General features: G+C 45.0%; 2 protein-coding genes across 6 annotated transcripts; one reads left to right on the plus strand and one right to left on the minus strand.

The window, feature by feature from the left end:
• The first annotated feature begins 9,806 nt into the window (after positions 1 to 9,806).
• LOC139816117 (uncharacterized) lies at positions 9,807 to 12,186 on the plus strand. 5 transcript variants are annotated; one of them, XM_071783461.1, is made up of 6 exons: positions 9,807 to 9,977; positions 10,151 to 10,280; positions 10,374 to 10,451; positions 11,335 to 11,509; positions 11,587 to 11,705; positions 11,820 to 12,186. In XM_071783461.1, the coding sequence occupies exons 1-6, from the start codon at positions 9,963 to 9,965 to the stop codon at positions 12,071 to 12,073; spliced, it is 771 nt and encodes a 256-aa protein (XP_071639562.1). In that variant the 5' UTR covers positions 9,807 to 9,962; the 3' UTR covers positions 12,074 to 12,186. The 5 variants fall into 5 exon arrangements, with proteins under 5 accessions (XP_071639562.1, XP_071639560.1, XP_071639561.1 ...); XM_071783459.1 differs by having other exon boundaries at positions 9,809 to 9,977; positions 10,374 to 10,628; XM_071783460.1 differs by having other exon boundaries at positions 9,811 to 9,977; positions 10,151 to 10,225; positions 10,374 to 10,628.
• A 75-nt stretch (positions 12,187 to 12,261) lies between these two features.
• LOC139816116 (uncharacterized) lies at positions 12,262 to 14,117 on the minus strand. Its single transcript, XM_071783458.1, has 3 exons — positions 13,533 to 14,117; positions 13,195 to 13,432; positions 12,262 to 13,107 (listed from the first exon to the last, which is right to left on the minus strand). The coding sequence occupies exons 1-3, from the start codon at positions 13,922 to 13,924 to the stop codon at positions 12,385 to 12,387; spliced, it is 1,353 nt and encodes a 450-aa protein (XP_071639559.1). The 5' UTR covers positions 13,925 to 14,117; the 3' UTR covers positions 12,262 to 12,384.
• Positions 14,118 to 20,333: the final 6,216 nt, after the last annotated feature.

Raw genomic sequence — 20,333 nt, forward strand, 5'->3', positions numbered from 1 at the left:
GGTCCACTAAAATTATTTACTTATTTAGTTGATCTCTCTCGGACCCGGTCGGAAGCGAACAAAAGGAAATCGTCGAGCTTAAAGGGGGGGGGGAGAAGTCAGTGGACAGGCTGGGTCCACGACAGCGACGAGACGCCGGGAGCCAAGTCAGGCCTACCACAACGCCAACGACCGCTGGGAACTCGATGCCTACACTGACCGACCCACGAGCATAAGCTCAGGGAGGTCAGTGGACCAGCTGAGTCCACGACAGCGATGAAGACGCCGGGAGGCAAGTCAGGCCCACGACAACGCCAACGACCGCTGGGAACCTGATGCCTACACTGACCGACTCCAAAATAATAAGCTTCCGGGGATCCGACAATCGATAGACCGTTTAAGAAGGGGGCGATAACGCGGAAAAAGAAGGATCAAGAGAATTACGGGACTTACTACTTGATGAGTTCAAACGAGTGGCCTTCTCTCTGAAATGGACGTTGGACTCGTCGGTGGGTGAGTCGGGGCGACTGATGGTCCGTCGGATCTGTTGCACTGACTCTAAACGTGGAGTCGAGACTCGAAACGAATGAGATTCAGATTATAATACCGAGCAATGCAGACTGGAACTGAGAAAATTTCTCTGAGGGCGAGTCCTGCGACGTCGCGATTTAAATAGGAAGCTTCGAAGGATGGAAGGGGTGGATTTCGTGTGGGATGTGTCTGGTTTTCGTTTAAAGGATTTTGGGTTGGCGGAATGTTTCTAATTTTTGTTTAACGGATTTCTTATTGGTTGAGATGTTCCTCACCCAAGAGGTAGATTCTTAAGTTTTCGCCTATCCTGGAAAGCTAGAGACGGTTATCGATTTTTGCGGTTTTCCATTGGTGAGCCCCCTCTTAAGGCCCCCACTGTCTTATTGGGGGTGTAACCCATCGGTTCTTTCCAGTGACGCATTTGTTTTTCGGCTATTGCCGATTTCTCTTTTATTGGGGTTCCTTACTTATCTCGCGACCCTGTTTTTATATCGACAGACGATGCATACTTCTCAATCTTAATAGTAGGTACAAGGCAAACAGAACTTCCGCCACGTGTATTTACAATCACGTCCTAGGCTTTGTCTCTGTTTGTCGGAAACATCGCACGAGCAATTTTAGAAAGCTCGCTCGATGCAATAAAGATCTTCATCAACTCTGTCTGGGATTCAGGCCCTTTTGGCGCGTCGTGTCGCCGGGTTTATAGTTATGGGCCAGACAAGGTTGATAGACAAAATCCCATTACGTATGCCCCGTCTGTCAATATTTTACTCTGGAGGGTCGCTTCGTCGCCTAGGCAAATAGCTATTATAGTTGTATAAAAAAAAAGGAATGCGAGATCTAACTTCACCCCGATCGATAACCGTCCGTACTCGGCTTGTTTATCCTAATCTTAGGGCTATCTTAGGTGTATAAGAATTCCCGCGAAAAAGGGATATCGTGGAGTCCCCAGGACGTAACATCATTATAGTTCACAACGATGCTGCTAGGCGGTGCACGACGGTAAGACCAACTCGTAAGTAAATCTCAGTTAAGAACGAATATAAGCAAGTTTCTGGGCAGCATGGCGCAAGGCTAGCCCTCGCCCTTTTATGAAATCTACACGTAATTTGAATAAATGTTTAGCAAAACGTTTATTTTGCAATCTTTGTGTGTATCAAGGAGTTAATAGTGTAATAGTAATAGCATAATGTTAAAGCTAAACAGAGTGCGCGAAACGCGCATCTGTGATGTCTAGTACTTTTAACATTTATTTTAAAATTATTATAATTTTTATTCATAAAAGACAATATTCAAATACAAAATATATTATTTTATTTTAGTTTTTTTTTTACTATATATCACAATACATATTACAAGTTTTGTTTTTCTTGATTATATATCTTGACTACAATACTATTTTATGACTATAATACTGTACAGAGTGTTCGATTAATGTAATTAAAAAAATCGCATATTCTAAATAAAAAATTGAGTCAAAAAGTTTTTTACAGTTTTTGGATATGTTTAATAGGTTAGTAGCTAAGTAAGTTTACCCTGCAAAATGTCGGGTAATTCTAATTTTTAGATATGTTTTATATTTTGAGGTTCTAATAAAAAAATCCAAGTTTTTTACCTTGGCGTATTTCTGCTCGCGCCGTCATCTTGGAAAAATGGTTTTTTTCCGGAATATCTCCTCACCAGTCTGTATTTGGGCAAAAATAGCTATTATCAATTTTGTAGATGAGGGTATAATTCCTTACAACTTTTGATAAAAATATTTTTTCGTATCTAATAGATAGCGAGCTACAGCATTGTAAAGTGGAGCAAATTATTAAAAATTTCATAAAAGGTTTTGTTTGAGCATATTTTATTATAATTACTGTTAATTAATGAAATACTGTTTTTTAATGACATATTAACAATAGTGTTATGTCCGACACTAAGGAGACCTCAGAGCACGATGTTTACCGGCACCACCCTGACAAGGGCGCGAGGCGCGATGAAATGTACGGAGAGGAGTGGATCTCGTAGGAGTAAATCGACACACTGGCTATGGTTTACTTTCACTTTTCACACAAATTCACACAAATAGAGTTTACGGGCAGATGTCGTGATAACTCACAGTTGCTCTCCTTGAGCCGAGACTTTACACACTGCAGCCCCTTGCTCCGGTGCTCGAAATGCGATTTGAAAACGATCACGAGGGTGGCGCGTAGCCGCACCAGGACCGTTCGTGGTTGCGACATCGTCCAATGCTCCCGCTTTTTTCTGATTCTTAACATACCGCCCGCCTCGGAACGTTAGTTTTGAAATTTACGGAATTTAAAGCAGTCGATACGTTAAGGGCGCTGAACTTGAACAGAACGCTTACTAACTCGTGTTAACGCAAACTTACATGACTAAATCGTTGATAAACTGTTGAGGCACCCGTGGTATGATAGAAGAAGGAGCAGGCGTTTTCTATGTAGGAATAGAGACGACTAGATTTGCAAAAATAATGATCGTTTATTCTAGCGTGTTCATTGCTCGGCAGTTTGCGTGCGACTGACAATATGGCCGCGCTCGGAAGCTTTCGGAGTTCGGAGCCCGCTCGCCCGAAGTGCCGCGCTCGGCACACATCGTGCCCTCTCGGGATGCGCATACGCGTATGTCAAATGCGACGACCTGCCTTAACACTTCCGCCGTCTAAGCGTTTGACAAAAACCCCGAGATTTGTACGCAGTTCGACAAACCTGTTTCTCGGGAGCGCTTTAGTGAATATATCTGCTAGTTGAGCTTCGGTAGGCACGAAAGCGACGTTAATCTTGCGATTCTCTACCTTCTCACGAATAAAGTGATATTTTATATCTATATGCTTTGTCCGCTTATGGAACTCCGGGTTTTGAACTAGACGAATCGCGCTTTGATTATCGTTGTACAACGTCGTTGGCTTATCACACTTATAACCTATTCCACTCAAGAGTGTACAAAGCCACACAGCTTCTTTTGCCGCAGTCGCCGCCGCTATATACTCGGACTCCGTTGTGCTCATGGACACAAGTTTTTGTCGTTGAGACGACCACGTAACAATACCATTTGCGATGCAGAACGCATACCCTGTCGTTGACCTTTGAGTCTTGACGTCGCTCGCGAAATCCGCGTCTGAATACCCCGTTAATTCGATTCCTGACTCACTCACCCGATACTCGATACCCACGTCTATCGTTCCGACTAGATACGAAATGATCCGCTTCACTGCTTGCCAGTGACTCTCGTTGTAATTGTTCAGAAACTTGTTAACCCCATTTACCGCATATGCGAGATCCGGACGCGTTACAACGACCAGGAACATAAGTGATCCCACGATTTCGCGATCGGCACGTTATGCTTCTCACTTTCACCTAACTCTACCGGATACAAAATTGTATGAGGGTCCGCCGGCACGGAGACCTCTTTCGCTTTGCTCATGCCGAATCTCTCTGTTACTTTTCTTGCATAAACCGACTGATGCACAAACATTGTTTTCGACGCCCGATCTCGCTCAATTTGTATCCCGACGAAGCTGCTGCAGTCACCGAGAGTCAATTCAAAAGCTTCGCTCAAAGCCCCGACTATACTATCGATTATTTCCATTGATTTTGCGGCAACTATACCGTCATCGACAAAGATCGCGAGATATACCTCGTATCCTCCGTAGATACCGTAGAAAACGCAACTGTCCGCATCAGTCTCTTTCAAATTAAAACGTTTTAAAACTCCCGTGAATTTAATGTTTCAGCAGCGCGGTGCCTGTTTCAGTCCGTAAAGTGACTTTTTGAGCAGACAAACTACTCCCTCTCGACTCCTGGCTTCCTCGTTGACCACTAGACCCGTCAGCAGCTCCATCCGGATGTCCTCGTCAAGCTCACCGTGCAGGAATGCAGTTCGTACGTCGAATTGCATAACCCTGAGATCGGCCTGTGTGATGACTGCAAGAAGTACTCGGAGCGAGTCGTACCTTATGACTGGCGAAAATGTCTCGGAGTAGTCCACACCTTCTCGCTGCTTGAATCTTCGAGCGCATAGACGCTCCTTGAATTTAGACTTTTTCATTTGTGTCTCGTAATATTTTGAAGACCCACCTTGAGTCTATAGTCTTCTCTCCTGGAACACGCGGTACAACTATCCATGTCCCGTTCTTTCTGTGTGCGTCGAGCTCATCCTCGATTGCTTCCGCCCATTGACCTGCCTCTGGGCTAGTTATAGTTTCCTGGTACAGACAGCGTCATTAATGCCTGATCCCCAAAATTAGATGTGTTTCGGAAACTCACTCTTCGTCTCTTTCTAAGGGGAAACAGAAAGAGACAAAGAGTGAGTTTCCGAAACGCATCTAATTTTGGGGACCAGATATTAATGACGCCGTCTGTACGTGGTTGGCACGTTGTACTCTACACAACAGAGGGCGTACCTGGTTGGAGGGCGCAACGAGTCTCGATTGCGCAGCGACCTGGGTGTCATTGCTTCCTGCTGCTGCTGCTGGACCTCGACGTTCTCGTCTCTTTGAACTGCCTGAGCGTCTCTCGCGTTACCGGCGGCCGCATCATCAGCGCCTGCGTTGCTGACGACAGCTTCGTTGCCGTGGTTCGCGTTCTGGTCTTCCTCCTCACCATCGTCATCGCTCGACGATGGCAATGTGAGTTTGACTTCGGATTCCGACGCCTGTTGACCCCCTCCGTGCGCTTGTTCGTTGAACACTAAATGCTTGGAAATAGACACACGTTTCGTGATCGGATCGAACAAACAATAACTTCGATGACTCGCTATCATAGCCCACCAGGACCAGCTTCTTCGCTCGAGCGTCAAACTTCGTGGTTTTCTGTTTCGGTACATACGCATAAGCGTCAAAGCCGAATACTCGCATGTGGCGAAGATCAGGCTTCTTCCCCGTCCACAGCTCGTACGGAGTACGGCTTCCGCCGATTCGCGACAGTCCCGTTCTGTTGATCGTGTACACGGCTGTTGCCGTTGCTTCCGCCCACAGATGTGCTGGTAGATCTCTCGCCGTCAGCATTGTCCTTGACGCCTCAACGATCGTGCGATTGTCTTGCTCTAACCTCCCATTCTGTTCTGGCGTAAACGGCGCTGTGGTCTCCAGTGTAATACCTCTCTCTTTCATGTACTTCTTCATGCGTGCGTTGCAATATTCCATGCCATTGTCAGTGCGCAGGGTTTTCATCGTACGCCCGAATTTATTGAATATTAGGCGCTCAAACTCGATAAACCGCTCGTACACGTCTGACTTGTGACGCACGAAGTACACATATCAAAATGCAATGGCGTCGTCCTTGAAGAGCACGTAATACCGTGCACCGCCTGTCGACTCCGTTGGTACCGGTCTACACATATCGCTGTGTTTGTATTTACCTGGATTCTTCGATGCTTTGCCACTGTTGCTCTTAAACGGTAACTTGTAAAGCTTGCCGAACTGGCATGCCTCGCAGAAAAACTTGCCTGAATTTTTCACGTTTACTCCGTCAGCCAGCCCTCGGCTCACCAGCTTGGTAAGAGCCCGCTTGTGGATGTGACCTTGCAACCGCATGCGCCGTGTCGACCAACCGACGGTGATAGTGACGGTGGTGCCGCATGTAGCGACGCCAGACGAGAGGGACGAGCTGGACGAGGAGTTCCGGAGCATATCGTCGGGAGAAGAAACTCCGGGGAATGAGGAAGATGCCCTGGCCTAGGCCAGCCCACCCTGAGCGTTCCGAGGACGGACAGATATAGGGAGCCCAAGCCCCAATATACTTGACTGTATTTATCCCCTTTATTTTCTTCTTCAGCATATAAGTTTTGGTTCGGGTCCGTCCGGCGCAAATAGTATATTAAGTTAGAATTAAGTAACGCGACAGCGGTCGCCGAGCGGCGGCTCATCTAGTATATACTAGTTTATATTCTTCCCGATTCACTTTAAATTTATTTCGTTTTGTGGCACAAAACTGCCCGGTTCGGACAATAAATAATTTTTTATTTGCTTTGCGCGTGGATCGCGGTAACGCGCGAAAAAACACGGCGGTCGAGCCACACACAATCTTCAGAACGGGGACACCCAAACCCGTATTCGCACAAATCGCGGACTATAGCGAAGCGGATAACGATTCGGGATAGCGCGGTCATCGAGAACCGGAACCGTACGAACTGCGCGAGTAATAGTCACATGGTCCGAACCGCGAGGTCCCAAAATGGCGGACCAGCCATAGAGCGCCGCGATCCGAACCCTGGATTGCAAAATGGCGAACCGTGGTAGCCAGGTGGTAGAACCGCGCGTGCCGCGGAAATCATAGCCACACGGTCCGAACCGCGAGGTCCGAAAATAAGGGACCAGCCAGAGAACGGCGCGATCCGGTCACCAGATCGTAAGATGGCGGACCGGGGTAGCCAGGTGGTAGAACCGCGCGTGCCGCGGGAATAATAGCCACGCGGGCCGAACCGCGAGGTCACAAAATAGGTGACCAGCGAGAGAGCGACGCGATCCGGTCACCAGGTTGCAGAGTGGCGAACCGTGGTAACTAGGTAGTAGAACCGCGCGTGCCGTGGGATTAATAGCCACACGGTCCGAACCGCGAGGTCGCAAAACAGGGGACCGGCCAGAGAGCGACGCGATCCGGTCACTAAGAAACCAGATAGGTAACTGGGCGTCATCCGCGGGGAAAATCCAGCGGGTTACTGCTAACGGGACCTGGTACACCCGAGGAACAGGTCGCCGTCAAAATCCGATTACCCGGACGCGAGATAAGGGAACGTGTCGGCCAAGTCGACACCCGGACGTCGGTTAGGAACTGAGTCCGGAATCTCGTTAGTAGGAACCGTGAAAGCGAGACCCGGGGGTCGCCGTCAACGGCGGACATCGCGAAAGCGACCCAGACGTCTTCTTTGAGAAGTCAACCCGGGGTCGTCTAAAGAGATGTAAGAGAAGACGTGCGCACGGGTCGGCGTCGGCGAAAGTCGAAAATTAAGAGTAATGGAAAACCACTCTCCGGGGGCCGTTGGTATATGGTACTACAAGTGGAAATTTCCACCGCGAACATCTGGCACGGCCAGAAGTTGTCAACACCTATTGTAACTGCGTAGCGGCGAACATCTGGCGCGGCCAGGAGTCGTAAACACCTATTGTTAACACAGAGAACGGAAAAGTACCGCGAAGAGAAAGCGGCCGAGACCCCATGGTGGGGGTAAACTACCAGAGGTAGGGAGCCCGAGAGAGGAATATTCCTCGAGGCAGTCTCTCGTGGGCGCTCGTAGGTATAACACCCGTCTCGCGCGTATATCTCGGCGTGTCGTTGTAATTATCGCGATTACGTACCGAATTACGAATTTCACGTACCACAGCGTCCGAAACAAACGGGAACGCCCGCGAAACGCGTTACTTGTCGCCGATACGAAAGGCGAATGGTTTTGACGTACCGTAAACGAAAACTTTGCACTTTGCGAGACGTGCGACCGCCATCTTGTGCGAGAACAACAATTGTGAACAACCATCTATGTGAAACGACAATATTGAATAAATGGAAGTGTTGGGTATCGATACCGACGCTATCCGGCGCTGTGGTCGCGCCGCACGGTGGAGGGGCGCAAGCTACCGGTCCCCGAGTCAGTCCCCGCCCGAGCACGGTCACGCTATGACCTATTGTATTTAGTCCGACATTAAAACTATAGTAACTGCACATATATCTGTCTCGGCTTCGTGTACCCTGTTGCATCGATCTCTCATCCTATCCCGTATACTAAAGTATCTCGTGACGGACCTAACAATTGGCGCTGCGGCTGTAACCTGTGTTCTCGCGAAACGAAGTGTTTTAACGAGTGCAATCCGCAACGAAGATGGCCGACCCTGCAAGGCAGATCGAGGCTCTCACAGCGGCTGTAAACAGCCTTTTACAGCTTCAACTCAACAAAAAAAAAAGGCGAAGCATCATCCTCAGCTCACACATCATCACATTCGGAGATGTATAATCATCTGAGTACACGTGTAGAAAAATACCACTACGGCACGGGCGACGAAACAAAGCCGTTCGCAAAATGGCTGCTACGCCACGAGTACACTGTGGTCACGGAGGCTTCGTGCCTGCCACCTCAGATGCAAACACGCCTTGTATTGGACAAGCTCGGGCAGACGGAATTCGATAGGCTTGTGGATCACGTCGCACCTACAGATCCGTCATCTATGACTCAAGAGGCTCTTATAACGACATTAAAAGAACTCTTCCGCGACAAGATTCCTATTACTCGTCGTCGCATAGAAATACTTAATTATCGTTACGACAGATCAACCCCGATTACGGAACATCTAGATCGTATCAATCGTCATGCTGCCGATTTCGACCGTTCCAAACTGACTGACGATATTCTTCGTATCCTATTGTTGCTGCAATCGTTCTGTTTCTCTAGTGATAACGACGAACTAAAGAAGATCGCGCTACGCGTCATCGAGAAGAACCAAGCCGCGTCTCTTAAGGATGTCGTCGCCGAGCTCGAAGCTTATATGAACGTCGCGTCGGAATTAAAAACGCTTGAGAACCCGACAAAGCATTCTCAAATTTCCGTGTTAAATATCGCGCAATCGAAACGCAAAGAGAAAAAAGCATCATATCGGAAATCTACACCGGAAGTGGACACGTCGAAAGCCAAGCCATCATCCGCAAGTAAATGCAATGGCTGTGGTGGCGCTCATCCGCGAGCAAAGTGTTCTTTCCGCGAAGCGGTGTGTTACAAGTGTTCGGGTAAGGGCCATATCGCGAAGGTATGTCGCTCAAACGTTTCAAGTATTGCTAGCGTCCAGGAACAGCCCGAGTCCCCCGCGATTGCGAAAAGTGTCGTGTCTCAATCGCTCTCTGCGGCTGATAAACGTAAACGACAATACGTGCAGACGTCACTACTCGGCAAAACAGTGACACTACAATACGATACCGGATCAGATATTACGGTAATCGGTAAAGAAGACTGGATTCGTATCGGTTCGCCAAAATTAGTATCGAGCGATACCGTTGAACACGCCGGCGGGAGTGAGCTTGACATTATCGGCAGATTCTACTGTACGATCCGAGCACTCGGCCGCGAAGGTAAAGTTTATATTAATGTCGCGTCGCGCAACGGAGTTAACCTATTCGGTCTTAACGCCATCGATAGCCTTAACTTGTGGTCAACGCCGTTATCCGAGCTGCATCCGGGCAGTCCCGCGTTAGACTCACAGCCCGCAACCTCGCCGACATCAGGGGCATCAAGCGTGCACCAGATGTACGCACAGCTGCCTAACCTCTTGAAGAGTGAACAGGGGGTCAAGGTGCCTATTCACGCAGCGAAAAAATCGCCGCGATTGGAGGTCACGTGGTCATTCGCTGTTCGCTAGCGAGTAATCGCTATTCGCTGGATTTTTTCAGCTTTTAACGAATATTCGCCCTCAGCAAGGTGAAGGTCAGCAAGATACAAATGTGTAAAGAAACATCAGTTGTTATAAAATGGAATCAACAGAGGTAATTAAAGAACAAAGATTTTATATATATAATTTAAATACTTCGCATGTGTTCGGATTGCATAAAATTATAACCTATAAATGTTATGCAAACCTATAAAATGCAAACACAGTCAACTGAAATAAAATATCGAGAAATAAATAGTTTTTACATGGTTTTAAATATATTTTCAGAATTTTATAATATATGCATGCGGCATATGCGAACAACAATGTCAAATAGATACCATCAACACTCATCCGTGCGTTGTAGGATATGAAAATATTATTATAACCGAATCTAATTATTTTTACCCTCAGACAGGTAAGAAAATAAAGTATTAATAATTTAATATATTTTGTTATGAATATTATTCTAATTAGTATTATTTTAATCTTGTACATTTATTTGATAAAGCTGATGGTGAGGTTATAGAAAAAGGTCAGAGTTGTGTTCCAAGTATTATGGAAAGTACAAGACAAAATATTGACACGGGTAATGATAACAGTGCTGTCACAATTGCATCAATAGAGGAAATGTTAATAGCTGCTGTGCAAGAACGTCCTCCCTTATGGAATTATAAAGATTTTTCAGCGTCACAACGCACAAAAGCAATTAAAGACAAACTGTGGCAAGAAATTGAGGATCTTCTCAATACTAACAAAGAAAAAAGTATATTCACTAATATATTTTATCTTATTAACTATATATTAATTGCGCAATAATTACCGCATGTGGCTCTCTCACTATTTCCTATTTGATTTATTCAGGAGAGCCTATACTTACAAGGGAACCTCGCGAAGTGGAAAATTCTGACTTTAATATAACTTTTCACACATGTAGGGGAAGTAAAAAGATGAATTTAGATATTTTTTGTAGCGGCCTAAAAACGGTTTTAAGGGGTGAAACCACCTCTCATATGTAGAGCGGTTTTTTTGCTTTTCTCGATATACTTCGAAAAGTATTCGAGATATAAAAAAATGTTTCAAATAAAAGTTTTATGGTAAAATCTCCTCTATTCAACAACATTAATATAATATTTTTTAAAAATAATTTTTTAAACAAAAAAATTTTTTTTTAATTTTTTTAATGTGGTTAAATAGAGATGTTTTACCATAAAACTTTTATTTAAAACATTTTTTTATATCTCGAATACTTTTCGAAGTATATCGAGAAAAGCAAAAAACCGCTCTACATATGAGAGCGAGGTGGTTTCACCCCTTAAAACCGTTTTTGGGCCGCTACAAAAAATATCTAAATTCATCTTTTTACTCCCCCTACATGTGTGGAAAGTTATATTAAAATCAGAATTTTCCACTTCGCGAGGTTCCCTTGTTAGTTTATTATTAAAAAAAATTAATTGTGAACTTTGTTTTAGAGCAATACACTATCGCAGCATTAAAATCAAAATGGAAGAACTTATACGATACATATCGAACATATCTAATGAAAGAAAAAGGCAAAAGTGGACAAGCTGCAAAAAAAAGCAAACCATGGCGATTTATGGAGCAAATGAGCTTTTTAAAAGATACTTTTGATCTTGGAATTAAAAAGTAAGTAAATAATTAATAGTTTGAAAATAAAAAAGCAGTTCTAACAATATATACAACTATTATATTTTGCAATGTAGCACAGTCAGTAATTTAACGCTACCTACACCTACACCAGAAGACACTTCCTTCAACAATAATTTACATTCTGAACTCGGTAATCTCCATACGTCTTCTGAAGATAATGAATTAAATAAAGGTTTGTATATTTTATATGTTATAAAAATATTGAGAACGTTTAATTAATTATAAACAAATAATTAAAATAAATGCATTTATAAAATAGACTTATATAACAATAATTTTTTTTTAGGCAACAAGAAACGGAAAGCCGATGATCCAATTGAAAGAATTGCAAAAGCGTTGAATGAACCTATTCCTCCTCCTCAAATCTTACAACAACCGCTCTTACCCATGCCTGAAATAAAAGAGAAGGATGAAATTTGTAGTTTTTGTTTAACAATGGATAGAAAATTGCGAAAGTTACCTCTGAAAAAAGTAAATATGGCAATGTTTAAAATGTATGAACTTCTTTTTAAAATTGAAAATGAAGATAATTTTATGTAAGCAAACAATTGGTTTTTTTAAGTTTATCTATATATAACAACACTTATAGGAAAAACTCATACGTGTAAAATTTAGAAATATATATCTTTAAAAATATATACCCGTTCTCAAAACCTTGTAGTACATTTTATTTTCTCATAAGCAAAATATTTTTTATATAATTTACAATAAAAAAATTTAATTTTACAATTACATGACTGCTTTTTAATTTATTTACACATGTCAGTATATATTTTTATTTTAAATATTTTTTATAATTGAACATTTCAGTATATTGTATATTTTTACAGTATGATCGCTTTTTAATCTAGTTACATGTAAGCATATTGCCAATCTACAGCTCCATCGTTGTTAAAATAATAAAGAAATTTTTCTCGGACTTCTGCTGCTTGTCGAGTACTGGAGTTGTTTCCTGAGCGAGTTATATCTGCCATGCCACTTAAGGTCTCCATATCTGCTCTCCAACTTCCTGGTACGAAACCGTTTTCGTTCTGTCTGTCAATTAATTCTGGTGTTACATATTGAATATTTTCTTCTTCATTAAGGTCTGCCATGCGTAACCAATTGTGGAGGCATACGGTTGCTTGCACAATTTTCATTGTATTATCAACACTTAGAATAATAGGTTTTCTAAAAATCCGCCACCTATTTGCTAGAATACCAAAACTATTTTCAATTGTTCTTCTAGCCCTTGATAATCGATAATTGAATACGCGTTTTTCGTATTCAGTATTTTGTTTGCCCGGGTACGGTCTTAATAAATACGTTTTTAGTGGGAAAGCTTCATCTCCCACTAAACAATATGGCAGATTATCTCCATTTTCAGAAATTGGTGCAGGCTTTGGTAGCTTCATTTCATTATTTTCAAATTTCTGACCAAATACGCTTTCCTTAAAGATTCCTCCATCGCTCCTTCGCCCATAAGCTCCAATATCAACAAATTGAAAAATATAATTGGCATCACATATAGCCAGAAGAACCACACTATGACTTCCTTTATAATTGTAGTAAGACGATCCTGCTTTGGCTGGACACTTAAAAGGAATAAAATACTTTCAGAATTTGTAAAAATTTATATGTATAAATATTATTCTATATCGTGAATAAATAATTTATCTTACTTGAATAATTATATGTTTACCGTCGATGGCACCTATACAGTGTGGAAAGTTCCATTTATCCGCGAAATTATTTGCTACTGTTAGCCATTTGTCTTCACTCAAATCTGCAGGTAATACTATAGATGATAAATTGTTCCATAAAGCTTGACATGTTTCTGAGATAATATTTGCAGCAGTAGTCAGACCAACTAAATACTGGTAACATATCGAAGAAATAGAATCGCCAGAAGCAAGATACCTAAACCAGGTTTATATTTTAAAATGCACAATACTTTACAATAAAAAATTATTAAATGATAAGAATTTTCAAATAAATTTGCATTTGTAAGCATGCTTACCTTAATGTCATTAATAAACGCTCAGCAACATCTATAGGTTCCCTAATGTGATGTTGCTTAAATATATCTGCTCCAATTAAAAGTGTCAAATTTTCAAATTGAGTTGCAGACATTCGTATGTAATTATGAAACCTCAAATCTTCTAGAATAAATTTAGGTAGCACAGCATGAAAGAATCCATGTACTTTTCTTTCTTGAAAAATAGGTGCTACCCAATGTTTCTTTTTAGTATATCTTTTTCTTTTCATATGTAAAAGTAAAGCTGTAACTGCAGCAACTTTCCTTTTTCGTACATTCATTTGATAGTAATGATTTACTTGCACATAATTAAATAACCACTGCATTTGTTGGTTATACCAAGTAATCCAGTTTATAACTGAGTCGTCCTCCATTAAAAAGGATTTTAAAAAATTTTGTTATTAATTAATGATTTAATCTACAATATATTTAAAAGCACTTCAAAGCCCAAAACCATGTATGTCTAAAAAATATTTTAGCATATTCTAGTACTGTTGACACGCAACTACACAGATGCGACGCTTACAAACAACTCGCGGCGAATTATTTGCTACTTCACAACGAATTATTCGCTATTCGCTAAAAATCATTCGCAGCGAAAAATTCGCTGCATGAAAAGGCACCTTCACACCTAACCTCCTGAAGAGTGACCAGGGGGTCACATCACAACACAACGTTTACCTCGAGGACGTCCTTCAACACTTTCCGACTTTATTCGTCGACGATTTAGGAACTTGTAGCAATTTCAAAGTGAAGTTTAATATTGCCAGAGACGCTCGTCCAGTCCAGTCAAAATGTAGACAGATCCCGTATGCGATGGAAGCTCTACTCACCGAAGAATTGAAACGGCTCGAATCTCTTGGCATCATTGAATCGGTAGCAACTTCAAACTGGACATCGCCTATCGTCATCGCAAAGAAGCAGAATGGCAAGATACGCCTATGTGGGGATTACTCGACAGGTGTCAACAGCGTTTTAATCAGCAACAGCCACCCCCTGCCTACTGTTGATAACATCAATGCAAAACTTAACGGAAATCGTTATTTCAGCGTACTGGATCTTAGTGACGCATTTTTCCAGCTCGAAATTGACAAAGATCACCGTGAGATCACTACTATAGTAACACCATTTGGACTTTACAGGTATACTCGAGAACCGTTCGGCCTCAAAACAGCACCGGCTGATTTTTAACAAGCTATGGACGACACACTCGAGGGTCTCGAAGGAGTGTCCGCATATTTTGATGACGTCATAGTCAGAGGCCGTACTCGCAAAGAGCATGACGAGCGTCTGTTCAAAACTCTTCAACGCCTGCAAGATAGAGGATGGAGACTCAGAGCCGAAAAATGTCGCTTTGGCCTGGAAGAAATCAAATACCTAGGCTCAATCGTGAATGCGCATGGCATATCAGCTGATCCAGAAGCAACCAGGGCCATAGCGAGCATGCCAAAGCCTATCTCGGTTCCGGAGGTACAAAGCTTCCTAGGAATGGTGAATCATTATGGCAAATTCATCCCTCATCTACATGAAATGAAACAGCCACTTGAAGATCTCACACTAAAAAATCGCACATGGTCATGGGACCAGACTCATGATCTCGCTTTCAATCAAATCAAGAAGGTCATGCTCAGCCCTCTTCTGCTGGATCACTACGATCTATCGAAAACGCTGATAGTGGCAGCAGATGCATGTGCCACTGGAATTGGCGTCGTTCTTCTTCAACGAGACTCAAACGGCAATGAGCGTGCAGTCTACCATATGTCGCAGAGCCTTACCGACGCTCAAAGGAACTACTCCCAGCTCGAAAAAGAGGCCCTCGCGCTCTCACAGCCGTCGAACGATTCCATAAATTCGTCTGGGGAAGAAGATTTATACTCCAAACGGATCATAAACCCCTCGTGGCCCTACTGCAAACTGAGAACACCAAGGGACTCAAAGCTACTACAGCAGCTACTAGGCTCAAACGTTCGGCACTGCGACTCATGGGCTACGACTTCAAAATAGAGTTTATCCGCACTCAAGATTTTGGTCATGCCGATGCCCTATCTCGTTTGATCGACAAATTTTGTCGTGACAACGCGGAGGAACTCCAAGTAGCTAGCATCCAAGCAATGGAATCGGAGCTTCTCCAGTTAAAAAATCGATCAATAGACTTCTTTGGTAAGAAACTCCGGAATAATTTGAAGAAAGCAACAAAGGAAGATCCTCTCTTACGTTCGGTTTTAAAAGCCATCAGTGAAGATTGGAGGACAAAAGAAATTTCGGAGTCACTTGAACATTTTAAAAGACGCTCAGAAGATCTCAGTATCGTTGATGACACCTTACTTTTCGGAGACAGAGTAGTCATCCCAGAGGTTCTCAGGCCAACAATTCTAGCAACTTTTCACAAGGGCCATCCCGGCATTAGAAGGACAAAGCAGTTAGCTCGAGAATTCGTGTACTGGCCGAAAATGTCCGACGACATTGAACACCTTGTACGTCAATGTGACGCCTGTGCGCTGAACCAGAAACTCCCAATCAAAGTACCACTAGATCCATGGCCTGCTTCGTCCCGACCAATGGAACGCGTCCACATCGACTTCGCTGGTCCAATTGAAGGGCAGTATCTACTCATTTTTGTAGACGCTTACTCCAAGTTTTTAGACGTGGCAATTACACCCACGATCTCTGCAGCCCGCACTGTCGATTTGTGTCGTGAATTCTTTTCCAGGTTCGGACCACCAGATGTGCTCGTCACCGACCATGGAACACAGTTCACATCAGAACTATTCGCTGTTTTCTGCAAGGAAATGCAGATCTCCCACCTCCTGGCTGCGGTCAACCATCCGCAATCGAACGGCCAGGCCGAGAGGATGGTGGACACGGTAAAAAGGGCCATCGCCAAGGACCCGACTAATTGGAAGAGACAGCTGTTTGATTTTCTGCACAGCTACCGTTACACTCTATGCTCAGAATCGCCCTCAGGAAAGTCTCCTGCAGAGCTCTTTTTCGGACGTCGAATGAACTCCCCGTTCTCGAAATTGCTCCCGAAGCCTGAGAATCACGAGCCTGCTCCACCAGCCTCTGCCGAGAAACAGCTAGCCATGGAGAAGCAGTTCTTGAAACATCATGGCGCCCGACCCCGTTACCTAACGTTGGGCGACCGCGTAATAGTCCTTACTCGCAAGGACAAAAAAGAACAGGGCGTTATTCATAAAGTACTATCACAAACTCGCTACTCTGTACGCCTTAAAGACGGAAGAGTCATCGACCGCCACATCAATCATATCTGGAAGGGAGGTTCCGACCCGTCAACCCGGCCCGAGAGTGTCTTATGGACGACTGGTCGCTCCTACAGCCGCCCACGCCGGAAACGCCTCCTACTTTGGAAGCTGATCACCAGCCGGCTGCATCCCCTGCAGCCCAGACCCCAGTCATTCAGGAACCTAACCCTCCTGTAAACCAGTCGACGCCGGCTAGACCCGCTCGTAATCGGATGGCTCCGAAAAGATTAATCTTGGATCCATCCGCTAAAAGTTACTCTCAGCGGTAACTTCCCAAGGGGGGAGATGTTGGGTATCGATACCGACGCTATCCGGCGCTGTGGTCGCGCCGCACGGTGGAGGAGCGCAAGCTACCGGTCCCCGAATCAGTCCCCGCCCGAGCACGGTCACGCTATGACCTATTGTATTTAGTCCGACATTAAAACTATAGTAACTGCACATATATCTGTCTCGGCTTCGTGTACCCTGTTGCATCGATCTCTCATCCTATCCCCGTCATCCCGTATACTAAAGTATCTCGTGACGAACCTAACAAGAAGAATCGTTTGTGAAAATATATACGAAGTTATCGATTTCTTACCTTCTACTTCTTTCTTACCTTCCTGATCAAGCGGAGTGGTCAGCCATCTTGGGGAGGAGTCCATCCGGGTCGGAGATTATCATCGGGTCTGCAACGGAGGAGACCATAGACGAGGGCCCCGTGGCGGAAATCTAAAAAGAAGCAGTATTAAATAAGTTAATTCACCACATTCCTTATACTTACCCGTAAGAGCGGTGGTCAGCCATCATGAGGACGCGGTAATCCTGGTCGGCGGTTAGCAGCGGGTATCCATGGGTCGGCAACGGAGATGAGGACCACGTAGTGAAAACCTGGAAATAAGGAAAATTAATTAAGTTAACTTACCACGGTACTGTGACTTACCCGATCAAGCGGTGGTCAGCCATTTTGGTTGCACGTTGAGCCAGGCCGGTGATTGATATCCGAGGGGAGGCGACGCAGATGAAGGCCCCGTGGCGGGAATCTAAAAAGGAAGAAGGATTAGGGAATTAGTTGACACGTACTTACCTGATCAAGCGGTGGTCATCCATCGGTGAACCTGGTTGACCTTGGGGGGAGATAGATATCGAGTCCCTGAGGACAGGCGATGGTGAAGAGGACCCCGTGGCGGGATTCTGAAAATAGAATTATTTAAACAAATTGATTAACCATATCGTCGTTCACGTCAAAGATACTTACCTTCTCGGTAGAAATAAGTCAAACCGAGTGGCGACCGATGACTTATAGGACAAAATAGCGTGTCTCGTAGCCCGATTATGTATCGTCCGGTTACAACCTAACCTCTCGTGCCAAATTTTGAAATCCAGCGATGACACGTCTCTGCGATGCCTCTGATGCCTCTCGTCTCTGCTTCGGCCTTCTGAAAAACATTTGGTAGAGCCCGGTCTCTTGTCTCGGTCCGGTCGCTTTGACCACGCCTCCTCGTAACATTTCGACGACTCGGCCGTTTTCGAAACCGACCCAAAATCCTTTCTTCCTGCATGCTCCGACTGAAAACAAATTTCTGGTAACTTGTGGAACAAACAGCACGTTCTCAATTACTCCGCTGTTCCATTCGCCATTGGCAAGTTTCTCAATGCAAATTTTACCTCGTATTCGCCGTCGGGAGATGCCTGTTACCTCGCATTCGCCGTCATCTTCCAGCAAGACAGTATCCCCAGTTACCGGCCGTAACTTTTCGAACCATTCACGACGCGACGTTATGTGTTCCGACGCCCCGCTGTCGGTAATCCATACTTCTCATCTATCCACTTCGCTCAGCTGCCGAATCTGCCCAACCGACGGTAGTTGCTGTCGACTCCCTCGTCTCGAGGCTTTTCCGTCTCTCTCGTGCGAGTCGACCACAAACGCGCAGCTGCTGCTGGACTGATTTTTTGTGTTATTATTGTTGTCGCTCAAGTTCTTCCGCTTGTCGCACTGGCTGGCGTAATGCCCCTTTTCCTGGCACCGGTAGCATTCGATGTTTTTCTTCGACTTTTTCTTCCTTTTGTCCTTGTCCTTCGGAATCTTCGAAGCACCTTGTTTTGTTACCGCTAACGCCGAACTTCCGTCCTCGCCGAGATTTTCATACTCGCGTATGAGTCGCTCTAATAGATTCTCGATCGTTTGCCGTGCCGGATCACACTATCCCAAGCCGTCTTGAATACGCCGAATCTCGTCGTCAAACCCGAGAAAATCTTCGCGATCTGAAATTGTCTCGCCGAGATCTCTTAATTGACGTGCCATATTCTGCACCGTGCTCACATGTATAACCGTATCGGACGGACTCATTTTATTGGAATAGAATCGCTGTGTTAACGTACCGACGTTCGCCGCAGACTTTTGCTCGTGTATCAGTTTGTCCCACATTTCTTTTGCGAACCCACACACCACCACACTGATTACCTGATCGTCCTCCATCGCCGATGCAATGATTGTTGTAGCTTTCGCATTGTCTTTGATTTCATACGCACGGCGTCCCTTCCGCGTCCGGCGGCCTCGGTCTCGTGCCATCGACCACATCGAATATTTCATTCGCCATCAGCACCGCTGTGATCTGGAACTTCCACGATTGATAGTTCTTCCCGACGAACCTTTTGACTGACTGCACTAGCCCCTCATCCGGCATTCTCGATTCCGATCACTCTGTCCACGCGACGACCGGAACCCCGCCGACATATGACGCGACGCGAAAACTCGATCAGATACGTCTCACGAACTCGTTTCACACGATTTCCGCGATGCTCTCGAAACGTCTCACGAACTCGCTTCGCACAATGTCCGCGATGTTCTCGAAAGGTCTCACGAACTTGCTTCACACAATGTCCGCGATGTTCTCGAAAGGTCTCACGAACTTGCTTCACACGATGTCCGCGATGTTCTCGAAAGTACGATCGGTAGGGCAGCCGAGCGGTGGGGCAGCCCCAGCGGTGGGGCAGCCCCCACCGCCCGCATTCGGGGTATAAATAGGGGACTCGAGCCGCCTCGAGACACCAGTCCTGTCCGACTCCTGTTCCCGACACGACCACTCTCCGAGACCGCTTCACCACGTTGGGCGATCCCAACGACTTCCTCCGTACAGAGAACGGGTGCTCCCGTTCTCACCTGGGCGCTCCCAGGGTACGGGCCTCCCCAGCTGGGTGCTCCCGGTTGGTATTACCTGCCCTTTCCTGCCTCTGGGTCGGGCGCTCTTGACCCCCTCCGCCGTACGGAAGACGGATTTTTCGAATAAGTATAAGCGGACAAATTTCAAATAAAGATAGGCACGTGTCAGTTGAATGGCGTTAGCATGAAAATAAGTAGGAAGTCTCTGGAAAGGTGAAATAAAGTAGAGGAAGCCTTCGCGCGTGCCGAAGGAAGGCACGGACGGAGAACAGAGAGATTCGTTTGGCTGAGCGAGAAGTACGGAACAGACTTAGTAGAGAGAGAATAATAAGTGCGTGCGAGACATAGCAATAGAAAATAGATCGGTCGAGAAAGCCA

The sequence above is a fragment of the Temnothorax longispinosus genome, chromosome 7, assembly GCF_030848805.1.
Source record: "Temnothorax longispinosus isolate EJ_2023e chromosome 7, Tlon_JGU_v1, whole genome shotgun sequence".
NCBI lineage: Eukaryota > Metazoa > Arthropoda > Insecta > Hymenoptera > Formicidae > Temnothorax > Temnothorax longispinosus.